The sequence below is a fragment of the Nicotiana tabacum genome, chromosome 10, assembly GCF_000715075.1.
Source record: "Nicotiana tabacum cultivar K326 chromosome 10, ASM71507v2, whole genome shotgun sequence".
NCBI lineage: Eukaryota > Viridiplantae > Streptophyta > Magnoliopsida > Solanales > Solanaceae > Nicotiana > Nicotiana tabacum.
In genome coordinates, this window is record NC_134089.1 from 170,033,508 (window position 1) to 170,052,518 (window position 19,011).

General features: G+C 36.0%; 3 protein-coding genes across 14 annotated transcripts; 1 reads left to right on the forward strand and 2 right to left on the reverse strand.

Annotated features, from left to right (window-relative positions):
* Positions 1-220: 220 nt before the first annotated feature.
* Positions 221-1,920, reverse strand: LOC107788870 (uncharacterized). Its single transcript, XM_016610599.2, has 2 exons — positions 1,482-1,920; positions 221-1,403 (listed from the first exon to the last, which is right to left on the reverse strand). Exons 1-2 carry the CDS (start codon positions 1,558-1,560, stop codon positions 712-714), a joined length of 771 nt encoding a protein of 256 aa, XP_016466085.1. The 5' UTR covers positions 1,561-1,920; the 3' UTR covers positions 221-711.
* A 4,542-nt stretch (positions 1,921-6,462) lies between these two features.
* Positions 6,463-11,773, forward strand: LOC107788871 (uncharacterized). Of its 10 annotated transcripts, none has more exons than XM_075223542.1 (9): positions 6,463-6,596; positions 6,765-6,834; positions 7,234-7,352; positions 8,162-8,244; positions 8,873-8,994; positions 9,951-10,115; positions 10,833-10,926; positions 11,126-11,324; positions 11,412-11,773. In XM_075223542.1, exons 2-8 carry the CDS (start codon positions 6,819-6,821, stop codon positions 11,310-11,312), a joined length of 786 nt encoding a protein of 261 aa, XP_075079643.1. In that variant the 5' UTR covers positions 6,463-6,596; positions 6,765-6,818; the 3' UTR covers positions 11,313-11,324; positions 11,412-11,773. The 10 variants fall into 10 exon arrangements, with proteins under 10 accessions (XP_075079643.1, XP_075079644.1, XP_016466090.1 ...); XM_075223543.1 differs by having other exon boundaries at positions 7,237-7,352; XM_016610604.2 differs by having other exon boundaries at positions 11,126-11,773.
* Positions 11,774-11,947: 174 nt separating this feature from the next.
* Positions 11,948-18,598, reverse strand: LOC107788869 (CRM-domain containing factor CFM3, chloroplastic/mitochondrial). Of its 3 annotated transcripts, XR_012695901.1 has the most exons (10): positions 17,584-18,598; positions 16,722-17,178; positions 16,501-16,631; positions 14,603-14,953; positions 14,371-14,527; positions 14,005-14,297; positions 13,839-13,898; positions 13,649-13,735; positions 13,048-13,130; positions 11,948-12,249 (listed from the first exon to the last, which is right to left on the reverse strand). XR_012695901.1 is itself a non-coding variant. In XM_075223544.1 (9 exons), exons 1-9 carry the CDS (start codon positions 18,508-18,510, stop codon positions 12,217-12,219), a joined length of 2,496 nt encoding a protein of 831 aa, XP_075079645.1. In that variant the 5' UTR covers positions 18,511-18,598; the 3' UTR covers positions 11,948-12,216. The 3 variants fall into 3 exon arrangements, 2 of the variants coding, with proteins under 2 accessions (XP_075079645.1, XP_075079646.1); XM_075223544.1 differs by lacking the exon at positions 13,048-13,130; XM_075223545.1 differs by lacking the exon at positions 11,948-12,249 and having other exon boundaries at positions 12,487-13,130.
* Positions 18,599-19,011: the final 413 nt, after the last annotated feature.

The window sequence follows — 19,011 nt, forward strand, 5'->3', positions numbered from 1 at the left end:
TCCATTCACTATTATGTCGTGAGTAGTTCTTAATTTCTTATACTCATAGTAATGTTAGCCTGATTGAAATTTCAAATGTAACGCGGTCTTATGTGGGCAGAGATTGCACAACTATGCTGTCGAATTCGTCTACACCAACAGAGAATTGTTCACTTACCCTGACTTCAAGTTTATCTTAAGACAACTCTGTTCCTAGAACCATGCCTTCTGACTATTTTGGTACGACAAGAAGTTGTAAATCCTTACACAAATATACTTTGTTGCAAAACCATTCAATATGCTTCCCTTGCTGCCAAAACATCAAGTACAGTTGAGTTTACAACAATAGACATAAGCTAGTTGCACAGTTTTGCTGCTACAATTCTAAGAGTAGCCAAAATTTATTTAAAATCCAATCTTGCATTCTCTTTTTGGGGCTTGCACTATCCTTGTTTATGACAAATGCGCCAGCTTAGCAGTATGCTTTGAGCAAGAACGAATTCAATTTTGGTATACACTAAAAAAGGGCAGCCCGGTGCACGTAAGCTCCTGCTATTCGCGGGGTCCAGGGAAGGGCCGGACCATAAAGGGTCTGTTGTACGCAACCTTACCTGCATTTCCGCAAGAGGCTGTTTCCACGGCTCGAACCCGTAACCTCCTCATCACATGGCAGCAACTTTACCAGTTTTTGTATACACTAACAAAATCTCAAAACAGATAATTGCACAGTTGCTAGAACTGTTTCCTGCTACCAAGAGACAAGGCCTTCTTCAACAGTGCTTCGCGCCCAGGAAAACGACTTCCAGTATTTGATACAGAATGGTCTTTGTTGATTGTATTATAATCAGTATGATTCTCAGGATTCTGTAAATTTCTTATTCTTTCTGTCATAGTTGAAGATTGCAACCGCGAGCCAGAATCATTCTTTTTCCTCTGTAACCTTATCCGTTCCCGTCTTCTCTCCCTGCTGTCTTTTTCACCTTCTCCAGTTTCCTCCTCCTGAGCTGTTCCCTTTAAATTGGTGTTCTTAGTTGGAGAATCAGAAAGTCTTGGTATTCGACCGCCTTTGGATGTACCAAGTAATTCATAATCAATTTTGCTCCAACCCAACTTATCTTCATTGTCCCAACCAAATCTTGTGCTGATTTCCAGCAACTCAGAAACTGCACTCTGCGTGCTTGCTGAAACGTCCCCGTTCAGGAGATTCTGAGCAAACTCCCACTCAATTCGGTCCTTATACACAGAGTCAGAAAGGACTTCATCTGCGAGCTTGGCCCACTCTTCAAAATCGCGAGCTCGAAGATTTTTGGAAACCCATTTGAGGTATTTAGATGGGAGTGTACCCAGCATTTTACCTTTGTATTTTCCAAAATCTATCACTCTGTCTCGTGCTGGAATTTGTCTGGGACTAGTTGCTCTTGAACCTGCTGAAATTGTGAAAGAATTAATGCTCCTCCTCAAGGTCGAAGATTTCGAAGAAGGGAGAAAAGAAGAATAGGAACCTATCTGAAAACGTGAAATTGTAGAGAAGTAGACATTGAATGAGCGCTGTGGAATTGGATGAAAGTGAGGAAGATTCATGTCTGACTTTGGGAGAGACTGGCGGCGAAATAATAATCCAAATTTGGAGTGAGATATAGCAAACAGCTGGGAAACCAAGGGGATGTTTTCTTCCTTTTATTGTTCGTTAACTATGGAGTAAGAACCACAAAGGGTGTGGCGTAGAGGACGGTGTTGCTCCTAGTTAACCAAAAGGTTAATACTTGGTAATGAAATAATACTTGGTAGGTTTTCTCCCGATACGCGGCGCGAATTCGGATATAGTCGAACTTCAATACGGATACCAAACACCGGGTGGAAAAACAAAAGAAAAAGACTATGGAGTAAGAAATGATATGTTAAAAGTAAATTTTAGAGAAATTTATATGTTACTTGAAGTGTAATACGAGTAATCCAGTAGTCTCAAATTTTATTTTACTTTTGTGACCTCGAAACTCGAATGATCAATAAATTGATAAAACTCGCTTATAGTTTGTTTGGATGGTTATCACCTATTGTATTGCATGGTCTTGTTATTTTAAATGCAATATTTATTTTAATTATTAATTAAATTTTATTATATCAATTTGATCGCATCGTTAGTCGTTATCTTATTTTTTTCTATCATCTTCTCCTTTCTCATTATTAAATAATCCTATTTTATCTTTTACCCGACTTTTTTATATAAGTCTACCCAATAGCTTACTTTTTCTTTGTAATAGTATAATTTTATTCATTGTTGTGCGTGATATCATGAAACGACATCAAATGATACAATCTGTACAAATGTTATATTCATCAAAACAATACAACACAATATAATACAATATGATACATTATACAACGATATACAACAACCATCCAAACAAGCTATTTAATCAACTTTTTCTTTTCTCTTTCAATTTTACCATATATAGTTATTAATTCTTGTTATTTCTTCTATTTCATTAACCTCAATTTATTTGGAGCTTTTCAAATTAAGCAATTTTGTCAACAACAAAAAAAAGTAACTAGTTGCATACTATTATAACTTTGGATGGAACCAATAGCACCGCGAGCCGAAACTTTTTTGATGTTTTTTTGGATATAAAGTACGTTTCTAATGCTAAAAAAAAGAAGTTACATAACTAGGTAAAACGCAGTACTATACTGCGTTTTACTTTAACGGAAAGTTAGCTGTTAAAGTAAAATGCAGTACAGTACTGCGTTTCACTTATTAATGCCCAGTTCTGAAGGAATGCAGTTTTTTTTTTGTAAAACACAGTATACTGCGTTTTACACTGAAACGTACTATTATACTGCATTTTACTCTTTTTGGCCCCACCAATAATTAACTGACATAACAATAATTTAAATACATAAAATCTAGTATTGTACTGCATTTTACATAGAAAAATTCTACACCCCAAGCTCGGACTTGCCTTATTTAAAGGCGTTTCAATTTTATGAAAATCCATTCAATACTTTACTTATGTTCATACTTCTCTCTTCTTCTTATCAATCATTTTTTTACAATGTCTGAAGTGCCAAAAATAAGGGTTTCACTATATTAGAGGGGGGTAAGGTTGTGCTGGAGAATAACTCTGTGAGGTATAGCTCACCTCCACAGTGTCATGTTAAATTGCCGCTTACTATGGAGTACGATAAATTGGTATCGTTGTTACGTAAAAAAATGAGTGATAGGAGGCGTTCGGTTAACCTTAAAGTAACCGGTAGATTTCCGTATTCAGTGACTCCGCAGGCGTTTGCTTATTATTCTGAGTTTAACATCGAGGATGATGAAACTCTTAGAGATTTTTTGCGGATTCCGGATGAATACAGGGAATTTATTGTAATAAAATTATTGGAAACGTACGTCAAGGTGGAAGACGCTCCCAATAATGAGGGCGTACATAGTAGGGATAACCCTCAGTCATCGGGTGGTTATTCTGGAGCAGTTTTTGCCGGACAGATTACTGATGAAAGAGTTTGCCTTGATTTAAACTTGTCACCACCGGCGAATGAGCAGCCACAAAATAATTTTTCGACTTTATATAATCAACAAGACGACTGGTAAACTTCAATTTTACTACGCTTTAGCAATGTCTATTTTATGTTTTAATTGGATTTGTATTAACACTCATATTTTTCATAGGGGGTATCGTCCGGATATGAATTTTACAAGTTATGACCCCGCCCCTAGTTGGAATATGCGTAGTTCTGGAGTATTGGACCACGATGGTCCATCCGAGAGTCATCACCAACAAGAAAATATCCATCATGAAACGTCAAGGCAGTACGACTTGTAAGTAAAGTGATATAACTATATCTAAAGTATTTATCTAGTTGGGTAACTTATCATTTTGTTCTTTTTGTGTAGTGAAAACGAGCTTCTTGAAGCTCCTGACCTCACACAGTTGCCCATAGACGACGTATTTACTCGTGATTTGGCAGATGCGCAGAGTCAGGAAGATGATAGTGATTATGACAACAATGCAGATGAGTCTGGGGATGACACACCCTTCCATGATGAGGGTGATGAGGAGGAGGAAGTGAATGTTGAACCTGAGCTGACGAGGGAGCATGTTCCTCCACCTCCCGCTAGACCAAGAGTGTACGAGTCCCACGTGCCATTTCATGAGTGGAATATTTCCTACCTTGATAATTTGCCAAGCATGCCGAACGTGGATGCCCTCACAAGGGATGATGATGAATTTCGGTCAGCAATGTGGAAAGGATGCTCCACGATGAACTCCCACAAATCGTCAGGTCTCCTGGGGCGGAGAGCCTGCATCAATAACTGTCCTTCCCATACAAAGGAGGACCTATAGTCGCCCTGCAATACTAGTAGCTGATCCTTGACAGGTCGAGGATGCGGAGGCGGATGAAAGTCCATGTCGTCTACTATAATTTAAACAAAATTAATTGTGTGTGTTAGTTTAAGGAATTAAATAATTAATTATGTTTAATATTGGACTGAATAATTATGTATGGGTTCCAGGCTCGATATTTGAGGCCCGGTAGCACCATATTATCCTTAATTATTATGTGTGTCAATTTCAACATTTTTAGAAGTTTGTTAGCTTAATAAATTAAATAATTAATTATGTTTAAAATTGGACTGAATAATTATGTATGAGTTCCAGGCTTGATTTTTGAGGCCCGGTAGCACCGAGTTATCTTTAATTATTATGCGTGTCAATTTCAACATTTTTAGAATTCTGTTAGTTTAAGGAATTAAATTAAAAATTATTGAATTGGACTGAATAATTATGTATGGGTTTCAGGCTCGATATTTGAGGCCCGGTAGCACCAAGTTATCCTTAATTATTATGTGTGTCAATTTCAATATTTTTAGAATTTTGTTAGCTTAATAAATTAAATAATTAATTATATTTAATATTGGACTGAATAATTATATATGGGTTCCAGGCTCTATATTTGAGGCCCGGTAGCACCAAGTTATCTTTAATTATTATGCGTGTCAATTTCAACATTTTTAGAATTTTGTTAGCTTAATAAATTAAATAATTAATTATGTTTAAAATTGGATTGAATAATTATGTATGAGTTTCAGGCTTGATTTTTGAGGCCCGGTAGCACCGAGTTATCCTTAATTATTATGCGTGTCAATTTCAATATTTTTAGAATTTTGTTAGTTTAAGGAATTAAATTAAAAATTATTGAATTAGACTGAATAATTATGTATGAGTTCCAGGCTCGATATTGGAGTTAATTTTACAACATATATTAATTTGTTACTTTTGTAAGTTTATTGTTATAAATTAAATAATTAATTTTGTAAAGTGTAATTGGATAGAGTTTGCAGTTACTACATACTTAAACTACATAGACTCTACGCTAAAAGGTTCTACATTTTACTACGCTAAAATGCTCTATATTTTACTACGCTAAAAGGCTCTATATTTTACTACACTAACAAGCTCTATATTTTACTACACTAAAAGGCTCTATATTTTATTACGCTAAAATGCTATTTATTTTACTACGCTAAAAGGTCACTATTACATATAAAAACAACTAACATAAAATACAAATATGAACAACAAACAAAATAAATAATATTAATTTTTTATTTAACCAAATAAAAACATAACATTAACAATATAATAATTTATCAAATTTTAACAATTTTTTGTATCAAAGCTAATAAATCAATCCGGGTATAAATAAGATACAAATTTAAACACAAACATAACACAAATTAACATGGAAACACATTAAACAATACAAATATGCATGTACTATACGAGTTTCGACATAAACAAAATTGAAATACCTCGATTTAAGTTTTTTGAATTTGATTGAAATCGAATTTTTGCACCCGAAAGAAGGAATCCAAAGCTTGTCTTGTGTGGGACCTACACTCCTTGCTTTTTAGGTGACGGGTGGGGCCCAAATTTTTTTTTTTACTTTGACACGGGAGGGGGGGACCAACAGTGCTCGAAATTTTTTTAATGGGGGAGTCTCGGTTCTGTCGTTGTCCAAGGAAGAATGAGCTTTATTTTATTAAAGCAATTCGCAGTACTATACTGCGTTTAACTAAAACGCAGTATAGTACTGCGAATTGCTTTAATAAAATAAAGCTGGCCCAAATTAATAAGTGAAACGCAGTACTGTACTGCGTTAAAGTAAAACACAGTACAGTACTGGGAATTAGTTAAAAAAATAATTTTTAAATAATACGCAGTACTATACTGCGTTTTACTTTAACGACTAACTTTCCGTTAAAGTAAAATGCAGTATACCTAGTTATGTAACTATTTTTTTAGCATTAGAAACATGTTTTTTGTCCAAAAAAGCATCAAAAAAGTTTCGGACCATTTCCTAATCCTCAAATTTAAATTAAGCCATATATTATTTTTCTTTACGTAATTGGTTGCAAATGTCTCTTCGAGGATATTCCATAGGATTGATTGACCAAATAGAAAAACGTCAAGGACCAAAACAGAAAAAGCATTATAAAAAAGGACCTATGTGCAATTTTGACTTCCATCTCAAGCTCCAACTCCTCTGTCTGATTCAGTGACTGCAGTCACTAGTATTAGCAACCAGCAACCAATATTGTCCAGACGTAGGTAAGAGCCAAGAATTTGCTTTCGTCCTCTTTTGACTTTTATTCTGTGTATAATCCAATTAGATTCAATAAAATCAATATGGGAATTTTAGCGTACAATTTCAATGTTGTATCCCCGAATTTTGTCCTTCAAAAAAGACCACTTTTCTCAGAATTTTCACTACCACAGGTGCGCGTCAATCCTTCTCGCAGGCGCAACATCACATTCAGAGTTGCTTTTAATATGGCACAAAACCCAGGTGACAATTTTTAGCTTGCTTTTATTGGAAAAAAAAAACAGAATTACAATATGAAGAAAAATGCTTATTTATGATAGTTTTTGAGTTTCATTACATATGATCTATAATTACTACGGAAAAAGTGGCCCTTTGTTTGCAAACAGCTCTATGCTGTTGTGTTGTAGCTATTGCAGAATTATCTGCAGCAATGGTAATCCGGGTTTTCTTGACAATTTTTTGGTGAAAGCTTAAATACTCCTCTTCATTTTCAATATGGGAGCCTGATACCAATTAAAACTTAAAAGCGCTACGATATATTCATCAATCTGCTTATACTGGTGAAAGAGGGAATGCGGATTCCTTGTCAACTAATAACATATGTTCTGACATTCTTACTGATGCATGTGTCCTGATGTTCAGCAGCTGTGCAGAAGAAAATTACAGTGCTGAACCAACACAATGAGAAACTAGTTGGTGTGTTGCATGATACTGGATCGGTGGAGATCGTGGTTTTGTGTCATGGATTCAGATCCTCCAAGGTTTGAACTATTACCATGTCTACTATGTTTCTTGTGCTACATTAGCTGTTATATTGCACCCTTGAATTTTCTACTATCTGTATTCTTTTCAGCATCCATTGCTGCTTCACATATCCGTTAACAAAATTTTCGTTGATTTTTAATGGATTGGTGATTTTCCATATTTACTTGATCCTGCATGGGGTTTCTTGATATTAATGTTTAGTCTCTTATTGAGGAAAATAGATCTAGTTTGAGCGATGTCCTTGGAAAGGCACATTGGGTTATACCAGTCGAGCATCAGAATTTGGCTAGGGCTCAACCTCATGAAGATTGCACGACATCTAGTTATACAAAGACGAATATGAGCGGTAGTTTGAGAATTACTTGTGTCAACATGATGTAGTGCTTGTAGGTTCACCTTCCACCCTGTCGAGCAAATTATTATGACTATATTTTCAAGTGATGCTCTAGATAACAATAGAAATTACAACTTTGATTTGGCTATATTTAGAATGGAGCTCTGAACTATTAGCAAATTATCTTATCTGACTTTTCGGGAATGAATAAAATTGAAGTCAAATGTTATATAAGATCAGTGTAGAGCTATGATAGATGGTATGGAGGAAAGTATATTCTTAAGTTCATGATTGAAGCAATTACTGACTCCTTTGCTTTCTTGCATGATTTGACAAGATAAAATTTTTGGTTTAAGTCCAATAGCAGATGTTTTTTTGTCCATGCTTCTTTATCAGTATATATGTAGTCTGTTTGATGGTGGGAGAGTTGCTTGTGAAGCATCTAACTTTTCATTGTGTTTCTGTTGATAGGACTTCTACACTATGGTGAACCTTGCTGTTGCTATGGAGAAAGAAGGAATCAGTGCATTCCGCTTTGATTTTCCTGGAAATGGGTAAGCCTTTGGTACTAAAAGGACCATCCATACTGTTCAGGCAATGTCTATATAAAGGGATAGTTTTTTTTTTTGTTTATTATTCTGAATGCTCTATAGGCAGACTATTGTTATTGTGGTGAGCGGTATCTTCTTCTTATTCCTTCTTATTATGAAAAGAATGTGCAATTATATCTGGTAAGGAACTAATATTCAGTCTGTTACTAATCTATTGCTTGTACTTCTCTCTCGGCATTGGTTCATATTATATACTGCAACTGCCTGCAACTATAGAGGCTTTTAACCTCCAAATAAAGATTAACTGTGAGCCCTTTTGCCCTAAGGGAATAAATCATTATTCCAATGTGGCGAAATTGGTAAAAAATTCTGAAATATCTGCATCAAATGCTTCTCTTTGTTGATTTCTTGTAGAGACAGTAAGGTACCTAGAAGTACTTACCTAACTAGAGGTCAATACAATGGGTCAAAGAGCAAGATGTTACATCATTTCTACTCCATATTTCTTGTTGATTAACTTTCTCTCTCATCATCACTGCTTTCATAGATTTGTTGTCCCAAATTTCTGTTTGCAATGACTAACATTAATTCTTTCACAATTCTTGGTTGTACATTCTCAACTGCTTTCTAGTGAAAGTGAAGGTTCATTTCAGTATGGTAACTACCGTAGAGAGGCGGATGACTTGCATTCTGTGGTTGAATATTTTAATGGAGCAAACCGCAAAGTAACAGCAGTCCTTGGACATAGTAAAGGTGTGTCAACTTTTGCCAAGAGTTGTATAGTATATCAAGAGTATTTTGCACACTATGTTGAAGAAAGAGGGTTTGCATGTGAAACTATTATGCTTTAGGGTTTTTTCTTATTGGTCTTCTCTGGATGTGATAATTTTACCTTTTGATATCAGACATGCATATTCCTTCTCCCACCTAATCATATTATGGCTCTTCTTCATAAATCCTGTTAATGCGTAACTGCAAAATCAAAGTTCAAGAAGAAAGAGAAAAGAGAAAAGCATCTCAAGGTGCTAAAATATGCTAAAGTCCTTTGTTCCTTTTAGATTATATCAGCTAGTTATCATTATAATTATACAAGAAAAAAAGAAAGAAAAAAAAAAAGATATCGGCTAGCTGCTCTTGCACCCCTTATTAATTTTGAAATTAGCTGTCCCGAGAACAGACAGAAAACTGTCTGTTAACAGTGTGTCTGTGCCAGCTTGTGCGCACCTTGACTATTCCACCAGGTACCTGCTAGTATACCTGCTAGTCTGCTACGACACACCAGCACAAGGACTGAGTAACTCTGCCCACCAAGGTTTAAGCTGATGGGTAGAACAGAACAAACGGAGAAGTAGGTTACATATATTCACTGCTAGGGCCATACGGGGGGAGAAATATCAGCTATGACAACTCCTTATGGTTGAATTCCCTGCTCCTAACCCACATTCTACAAGGAGAAGAGGACAAGCAAGAAGGATTTATATACTTAGATTTGACATAAAATTTTCTACTCCAATAAAATATACTAATTCAAAGAGTTCATCAACTCAATGCAAAGAATGGAAATTATCCCTGCATAATAATTACTGGAGGCCAATAATGATGTACTTTGTTTTGTGCCCTCGTCTTCCTCTATTAATGACATTACAAGAAATGTTGGCGTTTGTCATATTCTTGTATGTTGATTAATTATTAGAAATAAACTGTTGCAGGAGGGGATGTTGTGCTTCTATATGCTTCTAAGTATCATGATGTTCACACAATTGTCAATTTGTCTGGCCGTTACAATCTAGAGAAAGGCATTGCAGAGCGCCTGGGCGAGGACTTCCTGGAAATAATCAAGAAAGATGGCTTTATTGATGTTAAAAGTAGAGCAGGTAATGACACAAATCTTCATTCAACTTATGCATATAAATATTTTCCCTTTTGCCCGTAGAGTGGAATTTTTCGTTTTCCTCATTTTATAGTCAGTGTTAATTCAGATTACCAAGAATATGTGAAATTTGGTAGATGACAAATCTCAGTATGGGAATGCCACAACTGCCCCTGATTTCTCGACTTCTGTATCGTGCCTATATTTTAAAAAGTTTGACGTCTCAAGAGAGATAAGAGTCAAAAGGCACAATTTCTATAGTTTCCTATACCCTTTATGCAATTGTTTTCTTTACTTTTCTGACTAATATTGTATATATCTACCCCCTTCGCCATGAGCTTTGTAGATAGCTCTATTTTATTATGGGATTCTATAAGCTCCTTAAGTTTTTGTTAGGGGGTATGAGTCAGTTGTACAGGAACTACTCTCATTTTCTATATCTTGAATGCATTTACTGGATGCACGTTCAGAAAAGAGCCTTGAGTCTTTGTATTTGATCTCTCTTTGGTTCTTGAGACCAAGATGCAGATGAACCACAATAGTAGCTTAGACAGGGTAAGGCTCCAATGACAAGTAAGAACCTCTTGCTCGATATGTTATATGATTATTTAGGCTATCATAACCATTTCTTCCCCATCTACATAGTAGGGTTTTGGACAATGAAAATGCATAGGGTTTCCATTTTCTATGGAGAACTGAAAATATGCTTCTCTATTTGTAGGAGAAGTTGATTACCGTGTTACCGAGGAAAGTTTAATGGATCGACTTCACACAAACATGCATGATGCATGCCTTCAAATTGACAAAGGATGCAGGTGGGACTGATGTTGCTTCCATTATGTCAATACTTCTCTCTCTTTTTTTCATTACCATTGAGATTTTTGTATGATAGCATTCTAACCTCACTGCCATCTTGATTGTTGGCGATATATCTCTATTCTGATCTTTTCACCTTTAATGCACCATTGACTCGATGAGATCTAAGGTACTAATTGCTGAACTTCACTTGTACAGGGTATTGACAGTTCATGGGTCTGCTGATGAAATTATTCCCTTGGAAGATGCTTTGGAGTTCGATAAGATCATACCAAACCACAAGTTACATATCATCGAAGGAGCCAATCATTGTTATACCTCACATCAAGCTGAGTTAACGCCTGTAATCTTGCCATTCATAAAGGAAGGTCTGCAAAAGAACTAGGATACTAGGCAGGTACTGTGGATGCCACTATCATTGAAATTGTGGTTTTAGATTAAATGTGGGAGCTGGCTGTTACAGTATAACTTGCGCAAATGACAGAAACTATTGGCAGGGTCGTCGCTGTATTTCTCAGTGTAATTCAGAGCTTGTTTGGCATCGCATCGGGCTTTACTACATGGGGAATTCTTCTGTGCTTCATACTAGAGAGAAAATTCTGCATATTCAGTATGAGATAGACACATAACAAGATGAACAAGAGAATGAACGTTTGTTGCGTTCCCAATGCATTTGGATTTTATCTCGAGCTTGCAAAATGAAGGATTATAAAATTGCAGAAGCCCATGTTTTACTTTTTCTGTGTTGACAGGGTTTCTGAATTCAAATTGAGATCAGTAATAATACTCGTTTGTTTTTTATGACAGTATTTGATTGAACATATATGTTAAGTTGTTAATTTGAATTCACATCTTATTAGTGAAGACATTAAAGTAGTGGTTGAAAAGTTAATTTGATAGACAACATCGGACCAAAGTTCAAAATTTAAATAGTTTTATGAATTTGAATTTTTGGAAGTGAAAGTTATAAGGTAGTATCGAATATCTTGAAATGTTTCAAAACGAGAAAATGCTTGTATATTTAAACAGAAGAACAACAATAACAATATATTTATCAGGCTAAGAACGTTATTCACATAACCGGAATTAGGTATTATACAGAACAGTAAATATCTCTTATATATACAAGGCCTCCCAGCTAAAGTAAGAACTGCAAAATTTACCAATGATAACATATCATGATGATACCCTGGAAAATACGCGTTTCTGTAAATTGCTTTCTGGAAGATTTAACTAGTTGGCTGGATATAATGAGACATCGACGTGAATACCAGTCCTTGACTGCTACTCTACTCCCTCTTCAGGTACACCTTTGCTTCACCCTGAATGGCAAAAATGTTGTTTCTCAGGAGAAGTAACCCATAAAATTATAGTATATAATATGAGTTGGAAACCTTTTGGAGGTCACAGTTGATTAAAGTGTCTAAGAAAACTATCACGATGAAAAGGTTATGCAGAAACAGACGACTTAACTCGTCCGAATGTAGGCAATGATTGTTCACATAAGCATGCAAACGAAACACTTTTAAAACAAACAAATAAAAGGGACACAACTGTAACGTAAAAGTGGTTACAAGTAAAAGTCCGACAATGTATTCATTCCAGTTCTCACTTCAAACACAAAAATGAAACTAGTCAGTCCCAGTAAGTTGTCATAGAACTTACTAGACAAGTTCACATTTCACCAAAAGATTCTTTTCTTTTTTGCGTGATAAACGATTTCACAAACTAGTTCATTGAAGGATCGCCTGCACCTGTATAATGTTGATGAATCTACTGTTTACTGAAATAAAAGTTTAGCGATACCAGGGGCAAATTTGGGCCTACATTATGGTGCACGTGGTCTTTCTGCTAAACTAGGTGTTTTATGTACAGACTTCCTAGAATTGATCTAATATTATTTGCTGGCCCCATGCTCCACAAAGGTTGAAACGTGCACTTGGTTGAATATTGAGTTATTTAAGGGATCAATTCCCCCTAAATCCTTTCTTTGGTGGTAATCCCATGTTCTAGAAATTCTAGATCCGCCTCTGGCGATAATCCAGCAATTCTAGTGACAAAAGTGTGCAAAGAAACATCTTCCGCTTTAGATGTGCTGACACAATATGTCCATATCTTACCCATAGCCTCGGTTGAGCAACAGAGCAACATCATCCTCAAAAGCATTCGGCTATTACTAGTTCTAACCTTTCTCCTCGAAATTCTGCAAACGAATCAAAAATCAACAATCGTAAAAATGGACCGTTATAGTAATCCAAGTAACACATTTCAATAAATATTTCCCTTATCTGGTCTAAACTGAATAGAGCGAGATGAATTCAGACAATTCACATAGCAGACACCAGCTAGTCTGGGATTAATATGTGCATTGATGCCACTAAAGTAGACCAAGTAATTGAATAGGGAACATTCATCCCTAGGCTAATTTCATTCAGTGTGATGTCCTCAACTCTCAACTGAGTACACCGCTTGCATTAATTCCAGCAAACCGGCAGTTGACACATAACTGCAGAGCTTTTAATGCTGTTATATTGTGTTTTTTCCAGTTTCATGAAAAGAAAAAAGAGGGCTGAGGGGTGGGGAAGACTGTCAATTAGTGGTTTTGATCCTCCTTCCCAACCTCCTGCGATTGGATTAATATTCCATTTTGGTTCCAGGGTATTGATTCAAGAAATATTCCTACTCTACTTTTATAAAGAAGTTTCTAGAGTCTCCTCTTACCTCTTCCATATCATCCTCATCATCAGATGGATCTAATCTCGAGTATAAGGTCTCCTCATCAATCTCCTCAACCATGTTCATATCTTCCTGTAGAATTTTCAGCAAAAGTAAATAAAAACGAAAGCAAGAGGTGATTTGCAAGTTGAACGAAAGGGAAAATATATTTCCATAAAAAGCAGGAATTTCATACTAGATCAGACTTCAAATTCTGAAGCTTATCCTGCAATTCTGTTATATGATGCTTTAGTGCCTGCAAATTTTTTCAGTAGACATCCGTAAGGTGATTAATCTCCAGATATCTGAGACATTGAATTACATCTATCTGCGAAAGAAAATGACAATAATGAACATATTACCTCACGTCTCTGAAGTTCAATTGAACGGGCCAATGCCTGCCTCTTAGTCAAAAGATTTTTGGGCCTGAATTCACTAGGACGCTGGTAATTTTTCCCACGATAGAGTATAATTGCGTAGCCTTGGGTAGTCTTGTCTATAGATACCAAAAGGCCACCACTTTCAGCCTCAAGGGTAACTGCAATGTGTTTTATTTGTGCTGCATTTCTCCTCTCCGCAATGATCTTTACTAGCTCCCGGTATTTCCAATGTAAATGTATGTTCTCTATAGTTCCATCAAAAACATCTCGCCTCCCTGAACAGAAATGTGTTAGTTATGCGCTCTATCCTGAGAGAAACTATGGGATTCAGCAAGTAGCAACCCTTACCTAGAAGCAGAAAAGGTTTCATGCTAAGACCCATCTTACGAAACAGAAACCTTTCCTCAGCAGATAATATTTCCAAGTCAGTTGGCAGCTCAGATGGTTCCCGATTTTCCTGCAATTTCCGTAACAAATTTTCTGCCTTTTTGATCTTGCCTTTTGCCTGCAGGAACCAATCCAACAATGATTCATTTGCACATTTGCAGCAGTATTTTCACCTTTATTTACAAAAACTTACATGGGCTAGCTTCTGTTCAAGATGCTTGACAAGAGAAGCATGCCTTGCTATAGCAGCGTCTCTCATCATTTTCTCTCTCTCTTCAATACTAGGTTGGTTTCCCCAGCGTGAAGTGGCTGCTATAGTTTCAGAAAGAGTTCCAGCAATCAATGGCCTTTTAGGAGCTTTAGTATCAGAATGAATAAGGGTTGCTGCTCTTTGCCGTGCTTGTTCTTCTTGATCATGTAAGAAAGCACTTTTGCTCTCTGCTTCTACTAGGGCTTCCGTGACACGAGGTGGCAAGAAATCATTACCCCTGTAAAAGACAATATAGTCCTTATTCCTGGAGATTAGCGTTCCTCCGGTCAATACCTGTTGAACAACAAGGATCTATTGTCAGATTCATTAAACTTTCACTAACATTTTTTCTAAAGAATAAAAGAATGCCTGTGAATCAGGAAGCGAACTCGCGAACTCAACTGCAACTTTGACGGAACGATTATGGAGTATACTCTACAGTATGGCTGTCCAACGGGACGGGACGGAACGACATTAAGCGGGATGGTGGCGGGACGGGACAAACGGGACGAAACGGTCGGATCATCCCGTCCCGCTAACAAACGGGATGGGATGGGACGGGACGGGTTCGCGGGACTTAAGTGTATTTTTTTTTTTAATAAAAAAAACGTCTAGTTTTTTGAAAATGACTAAGTTTTTAAAGTTTACAATGGCTAGTTTTTTGACTTATTTAATAAACTTAAATGTTAAAAAGGAAATTAGAAAACTAAGTAAAAAATTATAAAATATTAAAACAATAGACTTGTAATGAAATATTCTAGTAATTATAATTTCAAAGTATTAAGTAACTAAGACAATTCATAAAAAAAAATCAACGCTTAGAGCCTGTTATTTTATTAATAGAACTTTAAAATCTCACATACGAATATAATTCTTTTGAAGAGCACCTATTCTACACGGCCACCTTCTAGGAAGGTTTCTGTTTGAATTAGGCCTCTATGATCTCCGATTTGAAATATTGTTGCACTAAAAGCATTCTCCGATGCTAAGAATCAAGTTCATCATCAATAGAGGAATCAAAACATGTTATATAATTCATATCTTCCTATAGAACTTCTACTCTAGACTTAGAAGTAGAAGGAGCAGTTTCACCACCTGTTATTTCCATAGATTTATATTTATCAAACATTGATCTAGATTCTAGCACAAGAATATATGTTAGCTTGGAAGTCTTGAGAGATGGTTGTTCATTTTCTTGAATTGCTAAATTTTGATAAATTTTACGAACAAGTCCCTTTGTACCTCTTAATTTTAAATATGGTTTAAGTATTGTAGAAATTAAATAAACTTGGGGAATAGAGAAAAAATACATTTTAAATTTTGCAATCATTTCATTAATGGTCGGTGCATAAGTTGAATTTGTTTTATACTTACCAAATACAACAAAAATTCCACAAATATACCATAAGGACGGGACAGGTGGGACGGGACGAAACGGGACGAAATGGGACGGGACAAACGGGACGAATTGATCGTCCCGTCCCATCCCGTGTTCCGTTTAACATTGGCCCTTCCCGTTTAAAATGAAGTGGGACGGGACGGGATGGGACGGGATACGGGACGGGACCGGGACATATTTTCACAACTTCCCTCTGACTAACCTTAAATCCAGAAAATGATAACTTGCAAAAGCAGCCAACAATGTAGTGGCTGGGATATCTAAGTGCCAGAATAAGGTGCAAGTTTAAAAAGCCAAGGAAAATCTAACTTTTTGTCATAATCTTAGTTCTTAGTATACTTCTGTCTTCTTTCCGTTCTTGCTAACACTTACTAATGCTGCGTGTCCTTATCATGCAGTCTTAACTTTCTAAGAGTGTTTGTAGCGAGCTTTATCTTTTTACCTTAAGTTCTTCTGCCATTCTTTCATTGCTTGTATTTTGCACACCACGTTTTATGGCTATCTTCGCAATAGCACTTCCTCTCCATAGCTTCGCCATGGCCGCGGCTAAACCTTGAAGTTCTCTGTTCCTTCCTGAACAATGCAGACAACAGTTTGGAGGTCAAAAGAGTTCAAAGATTTTCAAAAGAGGACAACGAAACATTAGAAACCCTTTCCACATACCTAAAGCAAAATGAGGGGGCATAATTCTCGCAGTTCTGCGCAGGTACGTCATTTCTTTGTTTTTAAGGTTAAGTTTAGCTCCATAAGGAAGACGTCGAAAAGGAGGTCTATAGCCAGGAACAACAGCAGGCAACATATCAGCATCAACAGGCAGTGGTTCACGACCTGACCAATCTTTGAATCGTGGACCAACTTCATCTAGCAGCATGTTGAGCTCGCTTAAATCCCTTATTTCTGCACCAGACAGATTACTGAAACCATTTCTCGGTCTTTCAGTAGCTTCATTTAAGGATTTGACTCCAAAGCTTTGACCGTTATCATTCTTTGAAGACTCTGATTCGTCAATATCATCATTTCTTGTCGTAAAAGATTGTACACAAGGAAGCTTGTATGGTATTCCTCTGTATAACACTATGGAACTGCCTGATCTCCAGATCACTAATCCTCCAGTTCTATGCTAACAATGGTCAAAGTATGATACACATAAGAATTCACAATACTACAATCTACACAGAAAACTGGAAAAATATACTCCCTCCGTCCCATTTTATGTGGCGGCGTTTGACTCGGCACGGAGTTTAAGAAAGAAAGGAAGACTTTTGAAACTTGTGGTCTAAAGAAAACCATAGATTATTGTGTGGCTGTAAAACAATTCATTAAGGGCACAGTAGAAATTCTAAAGATAAATTGTTTCTAAATAAGGACATTCTTTTTCGAAAAGGAAAGAGTGCCACATAAATTGGGACGGAGGGACTAACTGTGTGGATCACTGACAACAATCTAGGTGCCACTTGCCAATAATTACAACAAATGAACATAAATGTATGTACTAGATATCTATCTAATATTAACAAGAACCAACCTCTAGAATCTCATGAGTCCTCTTCATATTATGTGAAGGAGGACCTTCAAATCTCAATTTAACAATCTCATCCACTTTCCACTTCTCATGAATTGAATCAACAAGTTCCTGTGTTACACCAGCTGATCCAACCTTTATTCTCTCCACCATCCTCAATGCTGCATTTCTTAGCTTCTTCAGTTGAGGTTCAGGTATCATTTTCTCTGCCATTTCTGTATTACTTTTTCTCAGCTTGTCTCCGCTCGCAGGTCCCACATCTCTCTCACCTTGCCATGGCAATCTAACTGAATTAGCATAAGTAATACCCTTGTCAAAATTTGAGGAACTCTGAACCTCATATCTATGTGAAACCTTTGTTTCCAATTTGATATCTTTTTCATCTTTTCCTGATTCAATATCCAATTCTTCAGAAACATTATTTTCCCAATTAGCATTCTTTTCAAAATTTCTAGCCTCAAAAGAATCAAGCTGAGATTTTTTGGGTTGATTTCCATGAACCCAAGGAGCTAAATTTACCTTAATTCTTGAACCAGAACTCACTGACTCATTTACTACTGGATTTTCTTCAGTTTTTGATACAGAAGAAAGGAGGTCTTGTTCTGCAACTTCTTCTATTGATACTGAATTTAATTCTTGCCAAGGGAATTTTTCCCTTAATGAAGTGGTTTTAACAGACCATTTATCTTGAACTTGTTCGAGAAAGCTTGGTCTAGGTTTTTGCTTCTTTTTTGTCTGATTCGTTTGATTTTCTTTATCTGAATGAATTGTTTGGGAAGAACAGTAAATTCTTATACTTTTAGCTCTAAAGTTTTGCAAAGATTGAATTTTGGGTAATGGAATGGGAAATTGAAGTGTTTTTGAAGAAGGGTAACTGAAAGGAGGAGAAATATAATCAAACGATAATTTTGTAAAGGCCATAGCGGCCATGAACAACTAACTGTATCTTGCTGAATTCTTATCACCAAATCGCCATAGCTTGAACAGAGACCAATATTGGGCGAATTGCAGCCATAGCCACTTTTAAGCCCGCTATTTGAAATATATCCATAATTTACAATGTATTTAAAGATTAGTCAATTTATCCAAATTTCAAGAGTAAGAATCCGTTTTGCCATGAAATATTTTTTCAATTTTTTTCTAAATTTTTTACTTTTTTTTTAAATCAGTATTTGGCCATAAAATTTTTAATTTTTCCTTTAAGACTATTTTTGAAATTTTTCAAAAATTTGAAAAACTCCAAAAAACTATTTTTCAGAATTTTCACTCAGATCACTCACAAAAATTCAAAAATAACCCAAAATTATATTTATGTCCAAACACAACTCTAATTTTCAAATACATTTTCATTTGAAAAATAAATTTCACTTTTTTCGAATTTTTACAATTTTTATGTCCAAACACCCACTAATTATCCAGAATTTGTGAGCT

What these genes read in the sequence shown, in the direction of transcription:
- LOC107788869 (XM_075223544.1), bottom strand. Translation starts at nt 18,510, where the DNA reads ATGGCCGCTATGGCCTTTACAAAATTATCGTTTGATTATATTTCTCCT. An exon ending in GAATGGCAGAAGAACTTAAG is followed by an intron (nt 14,954 to 16,500) that starts GTAAAAAGATAA and finishes GTTGTTCAACAG; the next exon opens with GTATTGACCGGAGGAACGCT. An exon ending in AGAATTTGAAGTCTGATCTA is followed by an intron (nt 13,736 to 13,838) that starts GTATGAAATTCC and finishes AAAATTCTACAG; the next exon opens with GAAGATATGAACATGGTTGA.
- LOC107788871 (XM_016610600.2), top strand. Translation starts at nt 6,675, where the DNA reads ATGGGAATTTTAGCGTACAATTTCAATGTTGTATCCCCGAATTTTGTC. An exon ending in TTTGATTTTCCTGGAAATGG is followed by an intron (nt 8,245 to 8,872) that starts GTAAGCCTTTGG and finishes ACTGCTTTCTAG; the next exon opens with TGAAAGTGAAGGTTCATTTC. An exon ending in AGTCCTTGGACATAGTAAAG is followed by an intron (nt 8,995 to 9,950) that starts GTGTGTCAACTT and finishes AAACTGTTGCAG; the next exon opens with GAGGGGATGTTGTGCTTCTA.
- LOC107788870 (XM_016610599.2), bottom strand. Translation starts at nt 1,560, where the DNA reads ATGAATCTTCCTCACTTTCATCCAATTCCACAGCGCTCATTCAATGTC. An exon ending in AATTTCACGTTTTCAGATAG is followed by an intron (nt 1,404 to 1,481) that starts GTTCCTATTCTT and finishes CAATTTCAGCAG; the next exon opens with GTTCAAGAGCAACTAGTCCC.